The sequence below is a fragment of the Capra hircus genome, chromosome 7 (genome assembly GCF_001704415.2).
Source record: "Capra hircus breed San Clemente chromosome 7, ASM170441v1, whole genome shotgun sequence".
Classification (NCBI taxonomy): domain Eukaryota; kingdom Metazoa; phylum Chordata; class Mammalia; order Artiodactyla; family Bovidae; genus Capra; species Capra hircus.
In genome coordinates, this window is record NC_030814.1 from 29897199 (window position 1) to 29918517 (window position 21319).

The 21319-nt window shown below is 37.1% G+C and overlaps 1 protein-coding gene across 1 annotated transcript in view; it reads right to left on the bottom strand.

The window, feature by feature from the left end:
* Window positions 3181-21319, bottom strand: part of FAM151B (family with sequence similarity 151 member B) — a 32710-nt gene continuing 14571 nt past the window's right edge. The window contains exons 3-6 of the mRNA XM_005683380.3: window positions 19956-20121; window positions 13118-13335; window positions 10621-10756; window positions 3181-5224 (exon numbers count right to left, since the gene is read on the bottom strand). Of these exons, the coding sequence (XP_005683437.1) occupies window positions 5065-5224; window positions 10621-10756; window positions 13118-13335; window positions 19956-20121 (680 nt within the window). The 3' untranslated portion in view covers window positions 3181-5064. The remainder of the gene's footprint in view (window positions 5225-10620; window positions 10757-13117; window positions 13336-19955; window positions 20122-21319) is intronic.

A 21319-nucleotide genomic window follows, 5' to 3' on the forward strand; every position in this document is an offset into this window, starting at 1 on the left:
ATTATCTGGGTCATGAAGATGTTTTTTGTACAGTTCTTCTGTGTATTCTTGCCACCTCTTCTTAATATCTTCTGCTTCTGTTAGGTCCATACCATTCCTGTCCTTTATCGAGCCCATCTTTGCATGAAATGTTCCCTTGGTATCTCTATCAAACCCAGAACAACTCAACTGCCTGATTTAGTCAGACTGGTTCCTTTTGCAAGCAGAAGCATAGAAACAAAAGAGTCTCCCTTCGAGGACAGGCGGTTGGGTGAGCAGTTTCCAAGGTTTGCCTGTTTTCTCTCTTCTCTGATGGTTAGACCATGGGGTAGCTTTTGTTGGTTAAAATTATGACATAATCTAAATATATGTAGTAAAGTAGCGGTTACTGGGGAGTGGCTGTAGTTAAGAAACTGGTAGATTTAAAGAGCTCAGTCACGTCCAACTCTTTACAGGCCCATGGACTATAGCCCACCAGCTTCTCTGTCCATGGAATTTTCCAGGCAAGAATACTGGAGTGGGTTGCCATTTCCTACTCCAGGGAATCTTCCTGACCTGAGGATTGAACCCTCCACTCTTGCATCCTTGCACTGGCAGATGGATTCTTTACCACCAGCGCTACCTGGGAAAGCTGAATTAAAGAGCATTCTTCCTAAAGTCAAAATGGGAGAAGAGTTCAGATGAGATTGGGTGTGTTCAGTGTGGTATGACCATAGATGGGAGGTGAGTTCAGAGGCAGGAAGATGGGGTTTTTATTTTTCTTTCCAAATTGGTATCAAGTAGCAATGTCAACAAATTACTGAGAAATATAGCAATATCTAGCGTCTGTCTTGTCCTGTTTGGGTCAGTGGCTCCTCCTGAACCTCTGTTACACGAGCCCAAAATATGTATTATTAGATTCTTCCTTCTCCCCTATACTTCTCAGTCAACTAGTTTACAGTCTTAAAAGTTCTTCCTTCCTAACCTTTCCTCTATGTCTTGAGCCTTCCCATCCCCTTCTGCTTCCACCTTAATTCAAGGCATCATCTCCTTTTCCTTCTCATGCCATTGGAATCATCTTTGTAACACTCAAAACTGATAACACATCCCTGCTTAAAATGGTATGATGCCTCCTACAGCTTGATAGAAAAGGAACAAACTCCTTAGTGCCTCCACAAAAACTTTTCTGAACAAGGTTTTCCTCCTTAAGAGTTCCTCTGCTCATGTGCTTCTGTCAGAAAGGCCATTCCCTCTGTCTACATGGTGAATCTTACTAAACACAACTCAAGTATTCTCTCCAAATTAGAACAGACTGCTGTCTCTTGCCACAACCTGGAGTATAGTTCCATTACAAGAGTTACAGCAAATATTCAACATACTATTTACAAGTCTCTCTCCCCCTACTGGGCTTCCTTTGTAGCTCGAGCTTCCCTGGTGGCTCAGACAGCTTGCAATGCTGGAGACCTGGGTTCAATCCTTGGGTCAGTGAGATCCCCTGGAGAAGGAAACGGCAACCCAGTCCAGTACTCTTGCCTGGAAAATTCCATGGATGGAGGAACCTCATAGGCTACAGTCCATGGGGTCACAAAGAATTGGACATGACTGAGTGACTTCGCTTTCACTTTTGCTCCCAGACGATAAGAGCCTTGGGATAGAAATCATTTCTGAATTATTTGCCCTGCTTCAGGAAATCAAACATCAATTAGGTGTCCCTTTTCCCTCTGCCACACCGGCCTCACCCAAGTTCCTACTGAGCCCTGAAGTACATGTCTCCCTCATGAAAGACACAAGTGACTGAACAAATTAAGGTCTCTGGACCAAAGCATGGCAGTCCAGATGTACGAGGAACAGAGAGGAAATCACAGTGAAGACTAGAAGAGTCTCTGAGGTGGGACGCTGGAACAAGGCCCCTGAACTCCTGCTGCTGAGGCCGCCAAGCGCTCCCGGATGCTGCCCCACTTCTTCAAGACCTGTGATCAGTTCTTCTTGGTTTCACTGATTCATTATACTCTCATTTTCTAGATTAAAAAGTACTTCAGCACTACTATTCTCATCTTTCTAACACACAATGTTCCTTGCATTGATTCATGAACTTATAAGATAGTAAGCTCATACTAGGTAGACTCCCATCTTAAATTTCAAAATGAGAAATATTGCATTTTTCTATATATTCACTAGGTATTTCAGTTGTTGTTGGTTTTGTTTTGTTTTTTGTTGTTGTTGTTTTTTTTAGTTACAAGGAAAAATCAAAAATCCTAGCTCCAACAAACAAGCAAATGAACAACCTGTTCTGAATAACTTGCAACAATTTCCCACTGGATAAATAAGTACGCATCTGGTTGCTCAGCAATCAAATCACTGTTACAGGGCCATAAGCCACACTTCTTTTAAAAGCTCTGGTTTTTTGAACAATTGGATCTTGTACAAAACCATTTTCTAGGGAGAGGATTGCTCTGCAGGCTTGAGAAACGGCATTTGGATGCTATGGGATCTTAATACATTAAACCAGAGAATCTGGAGAGGAAAAAAAAGGTGTTATTAAATCATTTACTTGTGTCTGTGAACTTACCAAATATTTAATAATAATACCTTACAATTTTCTGTGTCAATTTATCTCAGTAAAGCTGAAATTTAAAAAAGGAAAGAAAGAATTACCTTAAGTCATGAAAACATTCTCCTTTATTCCTTCTAAATGCTTTATAGATTTAGCTTTCACTTTTAGGCCTAAGATCCAAATCAAATTATTATCTGTGTAGGGCGTGAAGGAGGAATCGTTATCCTTTTTTTCCATATGGACCATAATCCATTTAAATTTTACTTTCAACAGAGTAAATTTTATAATTCTCTTATATAATTTTTATTCCTGCTGCTGTGTGTGCCCTTGTGTCCAACTCTTTGGGGCCCCATGGAGTGTGGCTCACCAGGCTTCTCTTTGTGGGATTTTCTTGGTAAGAATGCTGAAGCAGGTTGCTATTTTCTCCTCCAGGTTATCTTTCCCACCCAAGGATCAAACCAGCATTTCTGGCATCTTCTGAATTGGCAGGTGGATTCTTTACCAGGGAGTCACCTGGGAAGCCCTTTTATTCCAGAGAACACTTTAAAATATAGTTTTAAATCTTACTCTAAATAACACTCAGTTGATAAATTTCTCAATACAAAAGCATTTGGCTTTAAGATTAATACTTTAAAAAATATTATTGAGGACCAGATAAATAGTAAAAATAATCTGGGCAAATGAATTTTATTTTAAACTTAAATGTAGTTCATTTATAAATTCAACTCTTTTTGTGAAAGCTAAGCAGGGTCATTTTAGAACATTTATGATGTAAACAATATTTTTTACCATAGTTTTAAAAGTTATTCTTTGCTACAATTGTTATAATTTTATAATTATGAAATTGCACCTTTTGCTTTTGGCAAACAACCATAGAAAGTGAAGTTCTAGTTGCTATTTGACCAATAGCAGCATATTCAGTTGTAGCTAAAATTTAAAGTAGAATGTGATCATTTTCTTTAAGTATTGCATGTGTACAGTGTTTCACGTTATATCTCTTACTGCCATCTATCTACAATGGGTATGATCACATGGTAAGTCTAATAAAAAGGGACTATCTGTTGAGCGCTTGCTATGAGACAAACACTGAGCTACATGCTTCCATTGCAAGAATCTCCCTTAATCTTCACAACAACCCTACAAGAGAATCCTCATCCTCCACCCTGCCCCCTTGCCCCCATTTTATACAGGAAGGAATCAAGATTCAATGAGGTTAAATATTTCCTCAAATCCATGGCTAGTAAGGGACAGAAGTGGGGCTGTAAGGGAAGTCTATCTGAATTCAAAACCCAAGCTCTTTTCTCTGCATAGCACCATTTTATTCTCTGGGGGGAAATGGTTGATAAAAGACAAATTACATATCTTAGGACATTCATTGCTACAGTACTTTTCAATAAATCAAAGAAGCAACACGTTTTTCTGAATACCTTGCTCAGGACTATGCCAGATACTGTTAAGACAATTAAGAATGTTCTCTCCCCATGAAGGACTTCATAGTCTAGCTAAGGAGACATAACGACAATGTCTGACACAATTAGCGAACACTGTCAGTTGAAAGTAATCGTTAAAGTAAAATCTGGAGATTACTGATGGTGTAAGCAATTTTGAAACAAAGCACTGTACTGAGGACACTGAATTAACTTTTAGAGTGGGACTATATTAGGAAGGGTATTGAAAGAGTAAAATTCAATGAAGTTGAATTTAAGAAGCCCCTGGAGGTTTTTGATTTGACATAAAGAAAGAGGTGTTTTTAAAGTTTTTTTTTTTTTTTCAGCAGAATTATCCAGGGTTTCTTTGAGTAATGTGAGGAATGAAGTCATGAGGAAATAATTTTTAAAATTCTAGTAGCAGAACAAGGGCCTGGGACAAGGTGATGTGGGTGAAAATCTTAAAAAACAGACTACCAGGATTAAAATTCTGCTCTCCAATAGTATTTTGCTCACTCTAGATAAGATACTATGATCAAAACAAAGAATACAAAACAACACATTAATATATGGCTGTCAGGATGCTCTGAACAATAAGGAAATTCTAGATACATCCTAATTTAATCCTCATTGCTTTCAGTAAATAGACTTGATCTTGTTATAACAAAACTGCTCAACCCTGTGAAAGTTAAAAACGTTTTTAAAGCCCTCTTTCTCTTTTGTAGTCTCTGAAATAATTAGTTCTCCAGGGAAAATAAAAGGATGGCATATTTTTATGGAATCTCTGTAATGCTAACACCAACATGTAATTTAGTATCTGTATGACACGTGGATTTTTTCCATTATTTTCAATATACCAAAATATTTTTATTAATAGTTTTAAAGATTCATTTTCCTAAATCATTATTATATGAGGCCCAATGAAATCTCTTCTTTCCAAATCTTGTAGGTAGGTACAGTATTATAAGGAAAGAGGCCTAAACAGAGTAAGCGTTCAATAAGTATTTTTTGATTTGATGAACTGGAACATAAATCAGTCATCATAATTTATATGGTAATTAATTCAGATCAGACAAGGAAGGATTGCAAAAGCAAAACATGAAATAATTTAGCAGAATTTTCATCTTAGAGATTAATTTTGATTCCAATGGCTTGTTTAAATTCATGGTTTCGTGGTTCCAAGATGTCATAGAAAACTCGTTTTTTGTCAAAATGATCTCTAATAAAAAGTAAATCTTCAATAGAATAGCTATCATTTTTTCCAGTCCAAATGGTCAGGCTGTACCTGCATCAAAACAAAACAGAATTATATAGTTAATAGAGAAGGATAAGAAACAGTGATGAAGAATTCCAACAAGCCTAAACACAGTCACCCTCATTTGTCTCTAACCCAAATTCACATAGAAGAAAAATTAATTAGCACTGGTGGAACTGTATTTTCCTGTTTCATTCCTTCATCAACATCAAAGGGCTAGAGAGAATAAAATTCACATCGCTATTGCCTAAATTAGGTAACCCTCATATGACTTTAGAAACCCAGAATGGTTAGCACTGTGAATAGGCCCAATTTTGGACAAAAGAACAGAGGAGATTGTGTTGTTGATCAAGGAATCCGTTCCCTACACAAAACCGCAGCTCTAACCTGGTTTCTTCAGTAGCCAGGCCAGAGTCAAAAGCATGACTGGAAGGGACAGTGAAGAGATACAATCGTCACTGACATTCCCAACATTCATATCCACTTCTAAGGGGCCCTGCTATCCCTTCTGGGGGTTTCTGTGTGAGATATAACAACGCCAAAGAGAATAAACCTAGATCTATTTCTGGAGTCAAAAAACAATAATAATATATGCAGACTGATTATGGATGTAAGAATATGCTCAGAAATTCAAACGCTACTTAAATCATATATTTTCATTTCTTCCGGTGACATTACTATTACACTGTTCTTATTAGAATTTAGAGAAATGCAAATCTCTTAAGTATTTTCATATTTATTTTCCTCATAAGCATGTCAAATTCCAGAAGAAAATCTCCAAAGCAGTTGTTCTACTAAAGATGGGAAAACTGTCTAACCAATATATATATTCTTGTTATTACACTGACACATTACTGTCCTTAAGGATGATAACACCATTCTGGAAATGTAACAAAGGAAAGTACTTTGGCCTTTGCTCCATAAGAGTATTATGTGACAAACCCAACAGAATTTTAAACTACAGTGGGGAACACAGGAAAAAAAAAAAGAATTACTCTAAAAACATATTTTTGCTAAAATGGCATTTTTATTACTTTATTCAAGCACCATGGAGACAAACCTTATAAAAAGAGAGATATGAATTTAGGTTAAAAGAAGAGCTTTCCAGTGTTATTTTGCCTCTTTTAATCCTCCCACTATGGTATACAAACTAAAATAGGAAAAATAAAATTGCCTAAGGGTATTTTAAATTGCATTCATTCAAATCACCTCTCAGGTTTCATTTTTAAAGCTCTTTCCACTGTGAAATAACACATATAGGAAAAGATGCATAAAGCATAAATGTAAATTTTGACAAATTATTATAAAGTGAACTCCAGTGTAACACAACACAAACCAAGAAAAGAACCTTGCCAGCACCTTAGGAGACACCTGGATATCAGAGCCCCATCACAGCCTCACCTCTCCCCGGGAGTTCTCACAACCTAGACTTTTCAGTTGCCATCTTCTTTACCACCTGTATATTCATCCTAAACAACACAGTTTAATTTTTGCCTGTTAATAAATTTCATATAAGTGGAATCATATGGAATGTAATATTTTGGGGATTGCATCTTTTGCTGAATATTTTTTGTGAAACGTATTCAAGTTGAAACATGTAGCCACAGTTTATTCATTTTCTCTGGAAAACAGTTTAGCAGTATCCACTAAAATTGAAAATATGAACACCCTATGACCTAGAAATTCTATTTCCAGAAATTCCTTCCTTACATAATCTTTAGGCACATTTGCACCAGGATGTATGTGTGTGCTCACATTTATGTATATGTACATATATATATATATATGAATGTTCACACCACCAATTTTTGCAATAGACAAAACCATGAAATAATCCAAATATCATTCAATAATAAATGAACTCTGATGTGCACACAGTAGAATACAGAATTCATTATAAATTCTGATTAGAGCCCTTTTGATATACAAAAATATTCCCCAACTCTGCCTAACCTGTTCATATTCTTCATGGTGTTTTTTGATGGCAAGAATTTCCAAATTTTAATGTGTTCAAATTACTCAGACATATCCTTTATGGCTAATGATTTTTGTGTCTTGCTTAAGAATTCTTTTCTATCCCTAACAGTCCTGGAAGCATTGATACTCTAGGAGCAATGATTATACTAAAATCCCAGATTTTGCTTTCTAAATACCACCTGCTACTATAATCAAGAAGGGATTCTTGAAGAAGTGACTGATTTGGGAATTGGGACAAGAACATGATTAGCTTGCCAAGAATGCAAGACCTGAGATCTAGCATGAGGAAATACTGAATTGATTGAGACTGAGGATATTTTTCATAATAAAGGGCCTGTAGTCTTTAAGACTGTTACATGTATGAGAGGAAAGGAAAAATTGAGGAAGAATTTTGAAAGAGACTGATGCAAACTAAATGCAGTGCATGTTCTTAGAGAGTTTCATAGACCACAAGGAAATAAGGATTGTTGGAATGGCTGATAAATTTGAATGGGATCTGGAGACTACAGGGGCAGTTTTGCCTTAATGCTGATTTCCTGGTTGGGAGGCTACACAGTAGAAATACAGAAGTGCATTCTTGTGTGGGTTAAGTCTACACTGGAGGACTTCAGGATATGAGACATCATAACAGAAAAAAAAAAAAACAGGAAAAAAGAAAGAAAAGCAGATGGGGGAGAGAGAAGGATAGAGGAAGAAAGAATGGATAAACAATTTGGGAACATGGGTAAAGGAGATGTTGCAACTTCTGTGTAGGCTTAATATTATTTTTATGACAGTTCAGTTCAGTTCAGTCGCTCAGTTGTGTCCGACTCTTTGCGACCCCATGAACCGCAGCACGCCAGGCCTCCCTGTCCATCACCAACTCCCGGAGTTCACTCAGACTCACGTCCATCGAGTCAGTGATGCCATCCAGCCATCTCATCCTCGGTCGTCCCCTTCTTCTCCTGCCCCCAATCCCTGCCAGCATCAGAGTCTTTTCCAATGAGTCAACTCTTTGCATGAGGTGGCCAAAGTACTGGAGTTTCAGCTTTAGCATCATTCCTTCCAAAGAAATCCCAGGGTTGATCTCCTTCAGAATGGACTGGTTGGATCTCCTTGCAGTCCAAGGGACTCTCAAGAGTCTTCTCCAACACCGCAGTTCAAAAGCATCAATTCTTTGCCACTCAGCCTTCTTCACAGACCAACTCTCGCATCCATACATGACCACAGGAAAAACCATAGCCTTGACTAGACGGACCTTAGTCAGCAAAGTAATGTCTCTGCTTTTGAACATGCTATCTAGGTTGGGCATAACTTTTCTTCCAAGGAGTAAGCATCTTTTAATTTCATGGCTGCAATCACCATCTGCAGTGATCTTGGAGCCCCCAAAAATAAAGTCTGACACTGTTTCCGCTGTTTCTCCATCTATTTCCCATGGAGTGATGGGACCAGATGCCATGATCTTCATTTTCTGAATGTTGAGCTTTAAGCCAACTTTTTCACTCTCTTTTACTTTCTTCAAGAGGCTTTTTAGTTCCTCTTCACTTTCTGCCATAAGGGTGGTGTCATCTGCATATCTGAGGTTATTGATATTTCTCCCAGCAATCTTGATTCCAGCTTGTGTTTCTTCCAGTCCAGCGTTTCTCATGATGTACTCTGCATATAAGTTAAATAAGCAGGGTGACAATATACAGCCTTGACGTACTCCTTTTCCTATTTGGAACCAGTCTGTTGTTCCATGTCCAGTTCTAACTGTTAGTCACCCTTAAAACAGTCGATGAAAAATAAAATAAAAATTATATTTATATTCTTTGGTGGCTCAGATGGTGAAGAATCCGCCTGCAATGCTGGAAACCCAGGTTTGATCCCTGGGTTGGGAAGATACCCTGGAGAAGGGAATGGCAACCCTCTCCAGTATTCTTGCCTGGAGAATTTCATGGACAGAGGAGCCTGGTGGGCTACTATCCATGGGGTCACAAAGAGTCAGACACAACTGAGCCTCTAACACTAAGCACCAGGTTGGTTTCAACACTGAGTTTATTCAAACTCAAGTACAGGCTATTTGAATGTTATTTTTAACATCTTAGGAAATGTAAAAAGAAAGAAAGGTCCTTAGTTTTTTTCTAATGAAATGCCCATGATACTGATACCCAAAACTGAGAAAGAAAAAACTACAGACCAATCTCACTTTAAAATGCTGAAATTCTAACTAAAATATTAGCAATAAAATTCAGCAGACTATAAAAGCATGATAAATCTCAAGAGGGATGTGTGGATGATTCAATATATAAAATGCTAATATAATTTATTTTATTAATATATAATGTGAGAAAATAGGGTTATTTTCATAAAAACTGAAAAAGCATTTAGTAAAAACTCTACCCACAGGAATATGGATATTTCTCTAATATTTGGGTATATGCTTCTCTTACTCTCTAAAATATAGTGAATTATCAAACTGGGTCCTTTTCTGGATGATTTGTGATAATTATTTGCTTGTTAGAATTGTTTACAACCATGTAACATATGTGTTGAGGGCAGTTTTACCAGAATCTTTTAATTTCTATGTATTCAAATGTATCAAAATTTCCTTTTATTGCTTCTGAGTTTTGTGCCTTACAAGAAGGGTCTTCTCCATTCTGAAACTATATATACAAAAAAAATATCATCAATTGTGTTTTCTTTATGCATTTATTGTTTGGCATTCAAGTCTTTAATTCATCTGGAATTTATTTTGGAGGAAGACTAAGGAAGGTCATTTACTTTGTTTTTCCTACAGTGTTGCCTGTCCCAGTACAAGTTATTGAACTTTTGCACCAGTGATCTGAAATACCAGCCTTTTCCTATCCTAAGTTCCATGACAGAGCTGAGTTTATTTCTGGGCTTTCCCTGCTGTCCTATTGACTAGCCTATTAAAAAACATAGTATCAAAACTGTTTCACTATCTGTAGCTTTATAATATTTAATACATGGTCCAACAAATTTTTATGACAGGATAAAATAACAAAATTTGGGGGATTCCTTGGCAGTCCAGTGGTTAGGACTTGGTACTTTCACTGCCGAGGGTACAGATTCAATCTCTGGTTAGGGAACTAAGATCTCACAAGCTGCACAGCCAAAAAAAATTAATTTTTAAAATAACAAAATTTTTATGTGGAAAAGACTCAGAATTATGACAGAATTCAAAGGGAAATTATTGTATCCACTTATAACTTTTTGTGAATGTGTAGTATATTGAAAAAAATGACAAACTAGGTACCTATTATGGGCAAAAGGTTTCGTGTGGAATAGAGGTGAAAGACCTGATATTAAGATTCATCAAGGAGCTTCATTCCAGGGAGGAAGTCTGAGCACTGACAAGAATCAGCGTCCATCTTCTGTCTCTCTCTCACACACACTGTCTGTATGATCAGTTTTCATCTTTCACACACACTCACATGTACACACTACACTGTCAAACTTACACATACCTGTGTGATTGCTTCAACAGCCAAAGTAACTGAGAACAAGACTGCCTGACTAATGCTGCTCTGACAGGAAATGTTACAGGTTGATTTAGCTCATTACATATATATTCCATCTCTTTCACCATTGTCCAACTGTAACCTGAAGTGAAAAGAAAGAAATTTAACTTTTCTCACCAGAATCCTAAAAAGTCAATTAAGTAAAAATTAAATTATATATGAATATGTAACTTCATAGGTAATTCACTAAAATTTCCATTTGGATTCAGAAAAAGTCCATGGACTGTAACCTATCAGGTTCCTCCGACCATGGGATTTTCCAGGCAAGAATACTGGAGTGGGTTGCCACTTCCTTCTCCAGGGGATCTTCCCAACCCAGGGATCAAATCCGGGTCTCCTGCATTGCAGGCAGACGCTTTACCATCTGAGCCACCAGGAAAGGATAAAAATTAAATTATATATGAAATATGTAAATTCATAGGTAATTCATTAAAATTTCCATTTGGATTCAGAGAGAGTAGTATACCACTTAATGCAGGAAAATATTTTGAGTGGGATGCAGATAAAAAAATTACATCTAAAGTCATGTCACAAGTGAACGAGAGCAAATCAAGCAAAAAAATTGAAACCTTAGAAAAGAATTGATTAATCTATCAAGTACAAAAAAGGAAATGTTGGCACTATATATATATAATTTAAAATTCTAAGGCTCTGCATCATTCATATACTCTATAAACTTAGATTTTCCACTTGTGTTAAGCTTTCTTTTCCAGGAAAAAGATGGTTGCTAGGTACTTACGAGCTATTTAGGTAATAATTAACTTCAATTTTTTTATAAAAGTGGGGGCTAGTCCAAATTACTTACACATTTTATCTAAAATAGAAATAGTATTTGAATTGGCTTTTATATGTCTGTTTTCTGTTTTAAATCAAGTTTAGACATTGTGGAAAATATATCTGCCTATTTATAAACAGCTTCAGAAAAAAAATGTATATTTAAAAAATAACCCCTAAACTCTATCAAAAGTAGGTTGAAAAAGTATTGGTCTGTAAAGGAACAATTTACTAAAAGCCTATAGCAGCTAAATTCCTCATGAAAGAAGGGAAAGGTCTGTTTTCTTTTAAAATATAGAAAATTGTATCTTTTTAATTAGAAAAAGGGGCTGCTAACATAAGCTATTACTTATATTACTACAAACATAAACTCTCTTTCCTAAAATTTGTAGCATAAGAAGTAAGGGAAGATAAAACACATGGTGGTAATGACCATCAGCCAGCAGGGGAAAAGTAGCCTGGAAACATTCAACACCAACATGACTTAAAGACCCAGACATGGTTTAATTCAGTTCAAGCCTGAGATTAAAGTCAGAGTTAGACTAAACTGTGACTAAAAAGAGATCAGAAGCAGTATGGAAGCTATTAAATCGTTTCTAGTTTACCTTCTTTAAACACTTTGAATTATAGGCTATATCCTTTACTGACACGAATAAAATGATTAGAAAATTAAAATAGAACAAATTTAAAGTATACTGTTTTTCTCTCGATTATATCAATTGTTGGCCCAATTGTTATCAATTGTTATAATCCCTAAATGTCACTACGCAACCAGATAGCAGTTACTCTGATCTCATGTTAGATTTTAAAACTTTACATCTAAAGACAGTAATAGCAAATAAGTAAATTTTAAAACGCCCTAAACACAAGATAAAGGCTAACATTTCCATAAACTCTAAATATCTTCTTGGTTAATTATTTTTACCATGTGTTCAGGTGTCCCAGAGCATCTGATTTTACTGGATCCCTGATTTAGGATCCCTAATTAGTGATTTTACTGGACAATCATTAAATAGGGATGTATGAAGAAAAAGATGAATCCATATAGCGTAATAAGTTTCACCCAGGAAAAAGAAGCTGAATATCAGGTCCATCGAAAAGAGTACATGAAGAAAAAGAAGAAATTTCCCTGAGAGGAAAGTCTCGTGGCCTCCCACACCCTCTGTCTAGCTAGAGGGCGTGAGGGCACCAAGCTTCTTTTCTAGTAGTCCACATTTCGAGGACCGTCTAATATCAAGGGAGCAGAATCTATGCTCTTCAACCACACATCCCCTACTTCTGGCCTTACATCACTTAAAAAGATTTTATTACCACTTCTTTATCTTTCATCCAACATAGTTTGCTTCAAAATAAAAGAAAAAAAAGAGTATAGAATGCTCTACAAGTACAAAGAGACCAACTCAGAATTTGCTTAAAGTATGTATAGAAGCAGCTTTGGTTATTCTAGACCTTGCAAATAAATATTTTCTGTGGGAGCCTGGTGACAAAATGTCACCAGTGAACGAGATCGATCTGAAATAACAGAAGGAAGAGTCATACACACATCTTTAGGGCCAGATCTTTCTCTCCATTAGGCTCTTGGATTTACGGAACATGGTTTTGGTTTTGTATTAAAGGTATTATTTTTATATCTGAATGTATAAAAGGAAGACATATTTTAAATTATCACCTTCATTGACTTTCTCAGGATGCCATCCTGTTGTCCAACCCAGGGAAAATGTCACATCTGGAAAGAAGGATGTCACAGTGTCTATAAAAGGCTTTACATCCACTGCTCTGCTATTTCCATTTGGACCAGGAAGAACATCAGCATTAATCCACACTGGACGCTTCAGATACCTCTTGACATTTTCCAAGAGCATCATGGATGGTTCTACAGCTGCCAAACTAAAAACAATTTGTTGTCAATGAGATACATTCTTAAAGTAAAAGTAAAAGGTTCTTTTAGACTAGTGGCTTTAACATTCTCAAATTCATAATAAATGTATAACATCATAATGCTTGAATTAAATAAAATCAAAGATTAGATATCACCAGAGGGGAAAGTTAACATGTGCCATATCTTAAAATATTGATTTATACTTATTATTCATGAAGGTACTTAAAAGGTTCTATAAATGTATGAATAATGCCACTACCTGTTGATAGAAGTTTCAAAACCCTGTATTATGATCACTCAGTATAAAAACAATTTAAGAAAAGACACAAACATTCACTCATCAAAGAATGTATAAATAGGATTGAAAAATTAAACATACTCACAACCTGCAAATTCCAGTTTATGAAAATACCCAAAGTGCACTCAGACACTATGTCTCTAACACTGGCTAATGACCTTGGGAAAAAGAGCCTCTTTCCCTGCATGTATTCTTGTGAGAGTCTGGATGCACAAACACATTTCTAAAAATGACTGCAAAATGTAAAATTAAAACATTTCCTTAAAGCTTTTATAAACTTCATTTTTCTCCTCTACTGTAAACATCTTTTCTGAGAACTCAAGACAACTATATTTTAGTTACTTTTAAACTAAAAAGCAACTTCACTCCTTTTACTTCCTGACATCTTCTTGGATGAATACATTTTGAAATAATAAGGCTTTGAACCGCCAATATAATTTTTACTTTTAAAAAATACAAACAAACTTTATTGGAAAACTACAGTACATGCAATCTTGAATCACTTCTGAATCTTTGAGGCCTATGCATATTTCTCAGAAAATTAGCTTTTAAGGAACACAATGATTGGGGGAACTAAGAGTCTGGGAGGTGGATATTGGGAGGGAGAACATGCAGCACCCCTTGTCAGTCTTCAACTTTTCCTCTTAATGGACTGGAGTCCTTCTGCCTATGCTTCCACCACTCTTTCCTCACTCCTTTTGGGCTTCCTACTTTATGAGCAGAAACTGATAATGTCATCATTGTTCATCGTGTTCAGTCGCCAGTCATGTCTGACTCTTTGCAACCCCATGGACTGCAGCACAGCAGGCTTCCCTATCCCTCACCATCTCCCGGAGGTTGCCCAAGTTCATGTCGATTGCATCAGTGATGCCATCCAACCATTTCATCCTCTGTTGCCCTCTTTTCCTGCCTTTGCAGTCTTTCCCAGCGTCAGGTTCTTTTCCAACAAGCCAGCTGTTCACATCAGATGACCAGAGTATTGGAGCTTCAGCTTCAGCATCAGTTCTTCCAAAGAGTATTCAGGGTTGATTTCCTTTAAAATTGACTGGTTTTAATGGCTGAGTAATACTCCATTGTGTATATGTACCACAGCTTTCTTATCCATTCATCTGCTGATGGACATCTAGGTTGCTTCCATGTCCTGGCTATTATAAACAGTGCTGTGATGAACATTGGGGTACACGTGTCTCTTTCAATTCTGGTTTCCTCGGTGTGTATGCCACATTGAAACATGTATAATATCATGGTTCGATGCAGGATACAGGATGCTTGGGGCTGGTGCACTGGGATGACCCAGAGGGATGGTACACGGAGGGAGGTGGGAGGGGGCTTCAGGATTGGGAACACGTGTACACCCGTGGTGGATTCATGTTGATGTATGGCAAAACCAATACAATATTGTAAAGTAAAAAAATAATAATAATAAATAATAATTTAAAAATTGACTGGTTTGATCTCCTTGCTTTCCAAGGGATTCTTAAGAGTCTTCTCCAGCACCACAGTTCAAAAGCATCAATTCTTCGGCGCTCTGTCTTCTTTATAGTTCAGCTCTCAAATCCGTACATGACTACTAGAAAGATCACAGCCTTGACTATATGGCCTTTGTCAGCAAAGTGATGTCTTTGCTTTTTTTTTTTGGTCTTTGCTTTTTCACACACTGTTTTAGGTTTGTCATAGCTTTCCTGCCAAGAAGCAATCGTCTTCTAATTTCATGGCTGTAGTTATCATCCACAGTGATTTTAGAGCCCAAGAAGAAAAAAAATCTATCACTGCTTCCACCTTTTCCCTTCCATTTGCCATGAAGTGAAAGGACTGGATGCCAGGATCTTTGTTTTTTTAATATTTAGTTTTAAGTTGGCTTTTTCACTCTCCTCCTTCACCCTCATCAGGAGACTCTTTTAAGAATTCCTCTTCGCTTTCTGCCATTAGAGTGGTATCATCAGCATATCTGAAGTTGTTGATATTTCTCCCAGCAATCTCAATTCCAGCTTGTAACTCATCCAGCCTGGCATTTTGCATAATGTGCTCTGTGTATAAGTTAAACAAACAGGGAGACAATAAACAGCCTTTTCGTACTCTTTTCTCAATCCCGAACTACTCAGTTGTTCCATACAGGGTTCTAACTTTGCTTCTTGACCCACATACAGGTTTCCCAGGAGACAAGTAAGATGGTCTGGTATTCCCATCTCTCTAAGAGTTTTTCACAGTTTGTTATGATACACACAGTCAAAGACTTTAGCATAGTCAATGAAACAGAGATAGATATTTTTCTGGAATTCCCTTGCTTTCTCTGTGATCCAGGCAATGTTGGCAATTTGATCTCTGGTTCCTCTGTCTTTGCTAAACCCAGTTTGGACATTGGAAGCTCTCAGTTCATGTAATGCTGGAGCCTAGCTTGGAGGATTTTGAGCATAGCCTTACTAGCATGGGAGATGAGTGCAACTGTCTGGTGGTTTGAACATTCTTTAGTACTACCCTTCTTTGGAATTGGGACGAGGACTGACATTTTCCAGTCCTGCGGCCACTGCTGGGTTTTCCAAATTTGCTGACATATTGAGAGCAGCACTTTCATAGCATCATCTTTTACGATTTTAAATAGCTCTGCAGGGATTCCATCATCTCCACTGACTTTATTGGCAGCAGCACTTCCTAAGTGATTTTATACTCCACAATGTTTGGCTCTGAGTGAGAGACTACACCATCGTCATTAGCTGGGTCATTAAACTCTTTTTTTGTACAGTTCTGTGTATTCTTTCCATCTCTTCTTGATCTCTTCTGCTTCTATAGGGTCATATTTATTAGTGAGCAAGGATACTGTTCACTAAAACCAGAGGAAATCAGCCTCTCTTTGACTCTGCTCCCATGTAATAAGCTGCTTTTTTTCTCATTCTTATACCCCTGAAATTCGGGCCCTAGATTAAAGTGGATTAATAAACTCTAATGCAGGACCTTAACAGATTCTAATATAGATGCTGTCATTTCTGTCTCAAATGCTTTCTGCCTTGAATGATATCAACGCTGTGTTAAAAACCACAATTCTGAGATCTGGCCAACTGTACTTCCTACAAAATTCCCTCATTTTTAGGGAACTGTACCTATTACAAGGTACTTAGGCAACTTATACCTATTACTCCAAAGCTGGCTCGTCTGCAAGTCCCACAGCAGCAGCTAAGTGCCGGTGGGGTTCTGCTCTTCGGAAGTGGAGTAGAAGGAAACCTTAAACTAAGCCACACATGTTTCACAGCTGACCTCCTCTCCTTTTCTAGAAACGATTCTGCTTTCTTAAGAAATCTGGTGTCTGTGGAGTTGGGTTAATCACTAACTTCCCGTTTATATTCAACAGGAAGCTTCTTAGCCTTTCTCAATTTAGTAAACTGACATTAGGCTGTTCAATGATGGCTCACCATCTGATATCTAGTCTCAACACATTCTCCCCCAAACTGACATTGCAACAGCATATATTAGGTGTCTACCACGTGCAAAGCACTGCACAGTTAGACATAAAGACCTATGACACAGAACATAATGAAGTAAGATTTTAATATACTTTTTAATATTTTTAATATTTAACTATTTAATATTTTAATTATTAACCATTAATTATTAATGAAATATTATAACTTAATATTTAACTATTAATATTTTAATATTCTTTCACAGGTAAATGTTTTAATTATCACTAATACAAAAGAGTATAGTACCACCACTTTCCCTTTCCATTAAGAAAAACAAAACCTATATTAAGAAAAACACAAAATCTTACTTAGGAAAAAATTAAGTTTTAATTTCTGAAACTTTACAAAATAATTACAAAATTCTTCTGGAAGAGTAAATGTGGAGGAAATGCCATATTTGAGGAGGAAAAAAAAAAGACTGAGGATAAACTTTTGCCCAACAGCAAAATACAATGTTTACTACAAAGAATAATATATTATATTCCTAGCCTGGAAGACTCACTGCATAAATATTTAAAATAACAATTCTCTCCCAATTAATCTATAAATTTCTTTGTTCCTTTTTCTGGAAGATGAGAATAGGAAGAACCTATTTCTTAGGATTGTTGTAAAGATTAAACGAATTAACATTCAATGCTCTTAGACCATGGGAGAAGAAATGGCAACCACTCCAGTGTTCTCACCTGGAAAAATCCCATGGACAGAGGAGCCTGGCGGACTACGGTCCCTAGGATCACAATGAATCAGACAGAACTGAGTGACTGAGCACGCTCTTACTCTTAGAACTGTGTCTGACACACAGTATGTATTTACATAATTGTTAGTTAAATTCATTTCCCTTCAAATATGTATGATCAAAAAACATGCAGTCTTTTTCTAATGGCACAGCCTTTTACTGGTGACTGCTAGCATTTAGGAATGAATGAGCTGATCTGACTGGTGAGGAGTCAAAGAATATATTTCATAGAGAACAAGTCTATAGGCAATGGTAAACATTAAAAAAAAAAAAGAAAACTGAGCATGTGAAAAGACAAGGCGATCTAAAGTTTTGCTCGCCAAGCATTAAGGATTAAATACTTTATTTCATGGTCCTTGGTGGCTCAGTTGGCAAAGAATCCACTTGTAATGTAGGAGACCACCTGCAATGCAGGAGATGCTGGTTCAATCCCTGGGTTGGGAATCCCTTAGAGAAGGAAATGGCAACCCACTCCAGCATTCTTGCCTGGGAAATTCCATGGACAGAGGAGCCTGGTGGGCTATGGTTCATGGGGTTGCGAAGAGTCAGACACAACTGAGTGACTAAACCACCATCAAAGGAACACTGGACTGGCTCTAGGAAACCCGGAATCTGGTCCTAGCTCAGCTCTCAAGTTTAGCTGTTGTCACATAACCTCTTTTGGACTAAGTTCCTTTGTCAATAAAATGGAGTTGGACTATTCACCATTCTAAAAGCTTTAAGATCTTATAATAGCTTTCATTCATGGTATAAAGAGGTTTACTAGTATATTTAGCCCCACAACAAATGAAAAGGCAAGGAGATCTAAAGTTTTGCTCGCTGAGCATTAATTATTAAATACTTATTAGGTTTTTTAAAATCCTATGAATAAGATTTCCAATCCTTATTCATTTCTTGAGGTGATTCAATTTTAAAATACTGTTCAAAGATAAAGTAAGTTTACCACACATCCTAGATTCTCATAGCAGTTGCCTTCATAGGTCTCATGAAGAGCTTTTATGGTGTCACAATAAATCCCTGGCTCTACCTATAATTTTTACACTGCCAAAATACCACAAAAGTAAAACTTTTCGTGATAGTCATGGAGAAGGAAATGATACTTAATCTTGCTCTCTTCATTATCAATGTTTCTAAAACATTATTTTTAAGAAACTCTTCAGTAATTAAAGAATTCTAAATAATTTCCCAAATATAATAACACAAATCAAGTAGGAAATGTATTAACTAACCCAACTACTGCCAACTCTGTCTCAGATTACTTCTTAGTGAAAGTAGCATCTTAAATGTATTGTTCTCTGGACTTGTGAACTTGTATTGCTCAATGACTTCCCTGGTGGCTCAGACGGTGAAGCCTCTGCCTATAAAGGAGGAGACTTGGGTTCCATCCCTGGGTCGGGAAGATCCTCTGGAGAAGGAAATGGCAACCCACTCCAGTACTCTTGCCTGGAAAACCCCACGGACGGAGAAACCTGGCGAGCTACAGTCCATGGGGTCGAAAAGAGTCGGACACGACTGAGCAACTCCACTTTCTTTCAAGTGGATTTGTGGACATAGTGGGGGAAGAAGAGGGTGAGACAAATTGAGAGAGTAACACTGAAATATATACAATACTATGTGCAAAACAGATAGCTAATGGGAAGCTGCTGTGTAACACAGGGAGCTCAGCTCGGTGCCCTGTGATGACCTAGAAGAGTGGGATGGTGGGGGACAGGAAAGTTCAAGAGAGAGGGGATATATACATATATACACACACACACACATACAGCTTATTCACTTCATTGTACAGCAGAAACTAACACAACATTGTAAAGGAATTATCCTCCAATTAAAAATTTTAAAAGGTATTGGGAGTTATTCACATTGAAAAAAAATTTACCATTCTATTATTACAATGGTCAGTTATGATAAATTCCTTTATAAAAATTAACTTAAGTTTAACCTCAAAACGTTCCCAAGAAACAATATTAGCAGAAAACTCTGGATCTTTGGTCCATTCCTGAAAAATATTAATTTGCAATTCCATTTTCAGTTTAGATAAAGTATAAAGTTACTTAGGTACAAATATATGAAGTTACTGATTTTTTTCCCCTTATTGTTATTCTATAACAACCAGGAGACTGAACATGTTTGTACAAATACCTCTTAAAATCCAGCTTTATGCCTTTATTGCTTTTAATAACTTCAGCCAGCCATTCCTGTAATGTATTATCACTGTTTATTTCTGGAGGATGGGCCATGATTGGCTGGCCATGTTCTGATCCCTCACTTGGAAGAATGACATCGGCCTCTATCATATGAGCAGTACCTGTCCACATAAAAGAATCTATGTTAGTGTTAATAGAGACTACAGCAGACGGCATGTCCAGTATCCTTTTGAGGAAGATAAAGAGGAGGAAAGAAAATAATATTTACTGAGAAATAACTAAGTGCCAGGTACTATGTCAGGCCTTGCACGTTGCCCTTGTTTGTTAGTCATGAGCAAACAGGTGGTTAGGAGTTAAATATCTTTCCGTTGCCCTTGTTTGTTAGTCATGAGCAAACAGGTGGTTAGGAGTTAAATATCTTTGCCTAGGTCACACTCAAACTGTTGTCCTAATATTTAATTTCTTCCCAGTACACAGCAAAGTGAGTAAACAAGAGGAGGCTTCGTAAGTATTTGTTGAAGCTTCTGAGAACACAAATAGTACTTTTATCTTCTCCTTCCTGAAATTAGAAACTACAGATGTTTATTGTTTATGTTTGAAACTCTATGCTATAGATTCAATTCTTTGACCCAAAGCTTAGCTACTATGTAAAAGCACACATCCCTGGAATGGGTAAGAAGCTTCACTAGTCACCTAGTGTGACTTAGCAGGCTTTGGTGGACTAACTTCAAAGATGTCTGACAACAATTCCTGCTATCTATCTTCTCATCTCTTTCTCTTCCCCTTGAGTCTGGGTTGGTTTTGTGACTTGCTTTGACCAACAAAAGAAAGTGGAAACAAAACTGTCAGTTCTAGGCTTAGCTCTTAAAAGGTCTGGCAGCTTCTGCTTCTGTCCTCTGGAAAGCCAGTTACCACGTAAAGAAGTTCAGGTAAGAATTCTGAAGACTCAGAAACCACACACACAGAGAGAGAAGTTACATAGAAGAAAACTAAGGCTTCATGCCTGACAGACAGCATTAGGTCTCTGACACGTGAGTGAGGCCACTGCAAAATTTCCAGGCCCAGCTGAGCAACAGCCAAGTGCAGCAACATGTCCTCATCCTATTCCACATGGAAGAGAAGAACCACTATCTGACCCACAAAATCAGCAAAAATAAGTCACTGTTATTTGAAGCCACTAAGTTTGGGAGGTAATTTATTACACAGTAATAGAAAACATGCAGAAATAGTTATCTGGAACGGGGCACTGAAATGTGTGACACTGGCTTTGGGATCCAGCAGATTCTAGAAGGGCACTGTTAACAGAGGTTGGAAGAGCAGCGAGAAAATTATTTTTACATCATGGTGAAACTTCTGGCA